Consider the following 7,486-nt stretch of genomic DNA (forward strand, 5'->3'; position numbering starts at 1 on the left):
AGTGACAAAAAGTTTGAAATCATGAATAGTGACAAAAAAGAGGGAAATATGTGCTTCAAATGGTTTTCCCATGGTTATAAGCCTAGTGCCAAATGATTTTTTAAGAATGTTGTCGCCTTATTATTGTTGGCTTATTGAGATCATGATTTCCACACTTTTGTTATCATTAATCATTGTCTTAATATGAAAATCACTATTTTAGAAATGTAATTATAATTCGTCTTTTCAATTTCATCTGTGGTCATTGTGTTTGTTCCCAATACACTTATTAAACAAATCAAATTTGTTGCAAAACAAACCTCATCTAACTGTACAAATACTACTAGTTTTTCTTCTATTATTGTGACCCCTTCAAGCCATGTAGTCCCAATAAACTCTTTTCTTAGCTTTGACTGATAAGGTACAAATTTCTCAACACTTTGCTTGTTGTGCTAACATTGCTTCCAAATAGGGTGTCACAAGTTGCTCCTCTTGTGGCAGGCATCCTAATGATAACATCACTTGGACAGTTGTTCAATCGTAGGAAAAAATGGTTGCTAACCCAACCTTGTGCTCCTAATGCTATGAGTGAGTTGTCTAGCCACACTTAAGATGGGCTACTTACTTGCCTTCCTTTTATAATGTTGTTTATATTTTATATTTTCTAGTACATTTACTATTAGAATGCTTTCAATCACTTTTGACGCCTTTGGGTTGTAGTTGTGTAAGGGTTAACAGCCTTGTTTTGTTGTTGAATAATAAACAAAACAAATATGTTCATGATATGTTCATAACATGAATTATGTTGTTACTTTATATCACTATTCTTACCACTTTAGTCAACATCTCCTTCACATAAAAATCACTAATATATGAAGTATATTGTTAGTAATGGTCATTGTGGAAGAAAAATAGTAAAAAATGTAGATAAATTTAGTCCTAATTTGTTTTGTCTTAAAAAAAAAAGTATAATCATTGTTCTTAACTTATTAAACCACTTCTTATTCATCAAGTTGCTACCTTAATATTTGTTGTGTTATTAAGTCACCCCATATCAATATTAGATATATAATGAAGTATTTGTCTTGATACATTTTAATGAAGCCACTCCATTTGTTGATTTTAAATCTGATTTCTATGAGAACAATGGCAGTATCACTATAATGTAATACTAAGTAATACAACTTCTAATTATAGCAAAAGGTGTTCGTTTAAGTGACAACAATATTGGTGTCTAAAAGTGCAGATGAGGTCACCTAAAGTTTTGATTAAGATAAAACAAGTTTTGGTGGGACCTCAAAACCTGATAGTCAAAAAAACATATAAGATAATCCACTGAAGCTCGCTACAAGAAACAAAACTGAACCAAAATAAGAATTTTACCAAAAAGCTCCCTCAACTCAGAACAAAAGTTGTACTTATAAATCCACAAGTAGCTAGAAGCCAAATAAGGCCTATAGAGAATTAAGATTCCCTTAAGTACAATTCTTGTGGGAACGAAGAGTCATATCAAAAGAGAGAAGATTTTGGTTTTTTCCCATTCACCATAATCCAACCCTCTCTTGCTTAGTAACAACTTGTTAATACGATGAATCCAACCTTCAAATCTTAGCATATGGAGGGACAAAAGTAGAAACATGTAATCCAAACAAAGAAACCAACTCATGGGATTTGATGCTACCAACAACTTGAGAGAAACCAAGGGCAAGATTAGCCTAAGACAAATCAAAGAAATGACGTGTGACTACCTGAGAGACAAGATCAATAACCACCAAAGAGACAACATTGGTCTTAGCTCATGTAGAAGATGAAACAGAACCCCAACAACATTCACTATAGAAGTTGTCACCAACTGGGCACTAGCCTCAACATAGCCACCATTAGAGCCAACGAAAGGAAAAGACAACAAGCAGTCATGCTAAACCACCGAAGAGAAGTTCAAATGGGAAGATGACTTCTCCATTGTATAATGTTGCAAAAAAGTGCCATCTTGCAATGGGGAAGACCTCTTAATTTTTGTAAGGTCACATTTTTCCCCCACATTACCACTTTTGAAGCTTCTTCTACACCTGAAAGGAGTCTGTTTGTAATCCAATTGTTGGATCAATTTAACCTTAGAGGAATAAAGTTTAATCTCCATAGGGAGCTCCTTTGAAACACTAGCTTCAAACAAAATACAAACAATATAGAGTGAAAGATATCAAATTAGTTGTTGTCCACCATTATCATGTCCCCAATAACTTTACCCATAATCTATAGAAAAGGCTCAACCCCAAAGATGAAGGAAGAGATTGGAGAGCTTGACCCTAATGCTATCTTATTGAAAGACTTCAAAGAAGGGGAAAAACCAAATTGCCATGTTCTCATCATTAACATAAAAGAATCATTCCAACTAAAAACAAGGTCACACAAAATCATATTTCTACTTGTAGCATTTCCAAATTTAGCTACAAAGATCCCATTTTTCATAGGAAAGATATGGACTAAACTAGTGATGATGGCTACAATTGTTAGGATAGCTAAGAGTGAAGCTTCAATAAGCTAGGCCAAAACCCGCTAAATCCACAAATCAAACCATTAGAGGGAAAAAAAGAGGCAATAACTTCAATTTTGGTTAATGTCCCCTCATTCAAATCCATGACAATATGATTGTGGACAAGAAAAGGAGCAACTGCCACAAACTTATTCTAGATTGGACCTTGACCACTAATAAAACAACATGCCCCAAGAGACTGTGTTGAAGCAGGGAGAGAAGCCAATGAAGACCCTGATAGAGGTACCTCTCCCAGAGAGGCACCAGTCAAACCAAGGGCTCCTGAGAGGATGAAACCTCAATTCAAAAAATCTCATGCCCCTTGCTAGACAAAAAAAGTCCCTTCACTAAGAGAAGACCCACCAGTACGAAAATTAGCACAAGCATCACTAGCCCTACACGACAAAAATACAAGTCTCCCATCGTTAGAACACAATGACAATCTGTCTGACTAAGAAACAGAAAAAGTAGTTACAAAGAGCCTATCCCCATTTCCAATAGCCTTCTAAGCAACTTGTATAGGACAAGTTTGAACTTGGAGATTGAGCACTTGTCGAAGACTTAGCGAAATGAGCGGGATCCATTCAAGCAAAACTTTGAATTGATGACTTATGCCACCTAAAGTTGAAATGTTGCAACAAAGTAATTTTTAATTTAAAAGATCACTTATAAAGCATCATACTATGTCAAAAGTTGTGTTCTTGGTAGTTTAAGTGAAAATGTAGCATTAGAGTGTGTCATTGTATTAGATTTTTCTTTTGAAATTTCAAAGTGACAACAAACATTTAAAAATATATATTTTTTAATCTTCTTAGGCATGAATCCAAAAATTCATGTTTGGCCATGATGTGTAAAAATGTCCAGATTGGTTGGTGAGAGGAGCTAATTTTAGTGTCTTGCTCATATCTTCCTTTCTTCCTTGCATTTTCTTCTTTTGACTTCTCTCCCTCTCCGTCCTCCGTGCCTCCTCGGTCTTCGTGCCCCTTCCCTCCTCTCCATCCTCTTTTTATCCCCTCTCCTAGATCTGCACTCCATTTTTTGCTCTCAGTGACTCAGTGGCATCCTGATGATGGATCATACAGTATGATCCGAAACGTCGATGAAAAAACTCTCACACAATCTTCCCCAGAAATTAATTCAAGGTTGGCCTAGTTAACATGCAACAAAAAAAGTCCAAAGTATTTTGTTCATACCTTCAACCATTGTAATTTTCATTTGTAGCTGAGTATATAGGGTGTTGTGGAGACTAAAAGTGTATAACAATGCATAAATAACCAATAAGCCACAAACACATATTTCCATGGAAAAACCTAGTAAAAGTATTTTAGGAAAAAAAAACACAAGTATTTATCTTTCAACATACTTTTCATGAAATATTATAGTTACAATAATCTTCAAAAGGTACATGAAAACATGATTATTCATAACATATAACAATCAAGTTGTAGAAAAATAATACGAAATGGCTCTTACCAGGCCTAGAATTTGACAGTCATCCCCACCCTTTTTCTATAATGATTTGGTTATTTTAATGCCTTTCATTTTATGTTCTATAAAAAAATTTGATTGTCATTTTTTAATTTTTTAATTATTGAAATCAATTTTTTGTTAATGGAATAAAAAGAACAAGTTACATCGTAGAAATTAGATTAGAACATGGCTATTGAAGAGTAATAATAATATGCTAATAAATACAAATCTACAGTGCAAAGCTTAAAAACCAAACAAAATAATCTTCTCAAGTTTTCGAAGTTAAGAATATTGTAAATTATTAATAATATATTATAATTATACAAAAACTTTTTTTTCCTAAATAAAAAATAAAATTAGAGAATAATTATAATTAATAATACATACAAAAATCTCAAATTAAGTAACAAATTTTAGAAAGATTCTAAGTTAATATAAATATATAGTAAAATTTTTAGAAACGTTATGTTATATACTCTAAGTTAATAATACATTGCATTTGTTGACTATCCTTCCTACTTTGATTTCTAATCAGAATGGCTTCATTCCTGGAAGGTAAATTCTGAATTCGATTATTGTTGTTCATGAAAACATTTATTCTTTTTCTTTGTCTAACTCTTAGGGTTTTGTGATGAAGGTGGACATAGCAAAAGCATATTATAGAGTTGACTAGAGTTTTCTCCAAAAGGTTTTACTGACCTTTGGTTTTAGTGAACAATGTCTTAAGATTATAATGCAACTTGTTACTACCTTTTCTCTGTTTGTCTTAGTTAATGGGAGCTCTTCTAGCTTTTTCAAACCTCAAGGGGTTTGAGACAAAGCAATCTTATATCTTTTATTCTTTTCACTATTATGGCTGATTGTCTTGGTAGGTATATTGGCAGGCTTGTTTTGAAAGGGGAAATTCAAGGTGTGAGGCCAACCTCCCAACCTCTATCCTATTCTCATGAACAATTTGTGGATGATACTATTTTCATGGGTAAAGTTGATGTTAGGGAGGCAATGAGTCTTAAAAAGGCTCTTAACTTATATTATATAGTCACAGGACAATTGGTCAACTAGGATAAGTGTTATCTATTTGCAAACATTTTGGGTTATACCATAAGATCCATTCCTATTACTTACCTTGGTCTCCCATTGGGATTTAGTCCTTTTGAATCTTTTTGGGAGGATTTAGAGGATAAATTCAATTAGAAATTAGTTGGATGGAAAGGGAAAATGTTGAATCAAGTAGGCAAAGTGACTCTACTAAAGGTTTTTTTCAGTGTCTCCTTACCTATGCTCTAAGCCTTTCCAAAATTCCAACTAAATTTGTAGATGCTATTGATAAAATTCAGAGAAACTTTTTGTGGTTAGGTATTGAAGAAAGAAAGAGAGTAGCTCTGATAGCCTGGCAAAAGGTTTGTAAACCTAAGATAGAAGGTGGTATGGGTATCAAATCAATTAGAAGTATGAATAGAGCCCTTCTAGCTAAAATATAAGTATCTTTATAATGTTCCATTGATATCTAATTTTCTATCCTATTCAAATATCTCTAATTCCTTTTCCATTTGGGGCGTGGTTCAAGGTACTAAACATATTCTAAATAAAAGGTGTAAGTGGAAAGTTGGGGATGGAAGAAATGTTAGGTTTTGGGAAGATGTGTGGTTATTGGATCATCCATTGCTGGATGACTTTAATGATAACACTCCTACATAAAGATGTAAATAGGTTTTTGGAGTTTTTGTGGGTAATTACTAGAGAAATAATGGTTGTTGCCACAATTTTAACAGTATTCAAATTTCTCTCAACTCGTGTAATCTTTATCCTGACATAGAGAATACGGTGGTTTGGGGGATAGAATATAGTGGCAACTTCAAGGTATCTTTTGTGTTTAGATTTGATGTAAAGGACAATCCCTTCCCCACGAGCCAAAGCTTGGATGAAAGGACTTATTCTTAAAATTAATATTTTCTTCTGGACTACCCTTCAAATAAAATTTTAACTTTGGATAATCTCCAAAAAAGGGGTATTTATATAATGAATAGATGTAATTTATGCAAGATGGAAATTTAAGATATTAACCACCTTTTCATCAATTGCATTTTCAACTAGAATGTTTGGGGATCCCTCCTCCAGTGCTGGAATATATTGCGATTTCAGCCTAGTAATCTTGTTGAATGTTTCAGAATTGGAAATGTCTTGTTAAAAACTTTGATATTTGCTTCTTGTGGAATATTTCTCTTCCTTGTCTATGTTGGGGTATCTAGAAAGAAAGGAACAGCATAATTTTTAGAAACAAAGAAGCTCTTGAGTGGGTGGTAGGCCAAAACATTATTATAGCTATCAAAGAAAATTGTATATCTTAGAATAAAAAGAATTGATCATGTGATCATATGTAACCTTATGAAAATAACACAAAATAAAATGAAACACAATGAGCATAGAGAGGGTGTTATAAGGAGTTCCCCTCCTATGGGATGGCTAAAGCTAAGTTTGATGGATTAGCTAAAGGGAATCCTGGAAGAGTTGGGTGTGGTGGAGTCCCAAGGGACCATTATAGCAGAGTGGTGGATGTTGTGGCAATCCCTACTGGTCATTCGACAAGGCATAAAGTCGAGGCTATTGTTGCTCGTTACACTGTTATAATAGCAATGGAAACTGGTTATCGAAAATTATGGATGGAAGGGGTTTCCTTAATTATAATTAATATGTTGAATAATAAGAATATGGTGACGTGGAATATTGAAGGGAGTATTCTGGAAATTAAAAATCTGATTAAGAAATTTGATAACGTTATTAAATCTCATAATTACCGAGAGGGCAATAAAGTGGCTAACTGGATTGCTAATAAAGTAGTGAATGCGGATGATAAGTTGATGTGGAGTGACAAACTTAGCAAGGAAAGGGAGCTTATGGAAATAAAAAATAATGACATGATTAATGCAATTAAAGGAAAGATTATGTGATATTTTGAGGATTAATATGACAAGTGGTGGCTTTAATATGGAGTATTATTGTTTCTCGAGGGAGTACCTTTTCATAATTACTAATAGGGCAGGGCACACATTCTGGGTGAAAAGCTTCTTTGAGTTAAAAGATAACTTGTCTTATGTGATTGTTACCATTTTTTGCAGAATTATTAGAGTTGGGTGCATTATGGGTGGGGAGTCGAGGAAGAAGGAGCCTTCTACTTGTAAATAATCAAAAGGTAAATGTCCGTTGTGGGATATATACTCCAAAAGGGTAAGGCGACTGTGTATATTGAGAAGTTGCACAACTTTAAACTCCACATAACTAATTACTTCTTGAAGAACTAGTCTATGAAGAGGGTTATTGTTCATGGGGTTATAGTGGAATTGATGGAGGAGTTCATTGCTGAGATTACTGGTCTTCACATGGAGGGTCTGAAATTCAAGAAGGAAATTAGTATATCAAATGCAGCGCTCAAGAAGTTTCCCAAAAATCAAGAGGAGGAAAAAAACTTTCGAAGGACGAGGACTTCTATGACCTGGATTAGATAAA

At 33.8% G+C, this 7,486-nt stretch overlaps 1 protein-coding gene across 1 annotated transcript; it reads left to right on the top strand.

The window, feature by feature from the left end:
* Nucleotides 1–6,441: 6,441 nt before the first annotated feature.
* On the top strand, nt 6,442–6,930 carry LOC149534738 (uncharacterized). The gene has a single exon (XM_089806066.1). It carries the CDS (start codon nt 6,442–6,444, stop codon nt 6,928–6,930), a length of 489 nt encoding a protein of 162 aa, XP_089662192.1.
* Nucleotides 6,931–7,486: the final 556 nt, after the last annotated feature.

This window comes from Cupressus sempervirens, chromosome 10, assembly GCF_028749045.1.
Source record: "Cupressus sempervirens isolate cs-2001-9-10 chromosome 10, ASM2874904v1, whole genome shotgun sequence".
Taxonomy (NCBI): domain Eukaryota; kingdom Viridiplantae; phylum Streptophyta; class Pinopsida; order Cupressales; family Cupressaceae; genus Cupressus; species Cupressus sempervirens.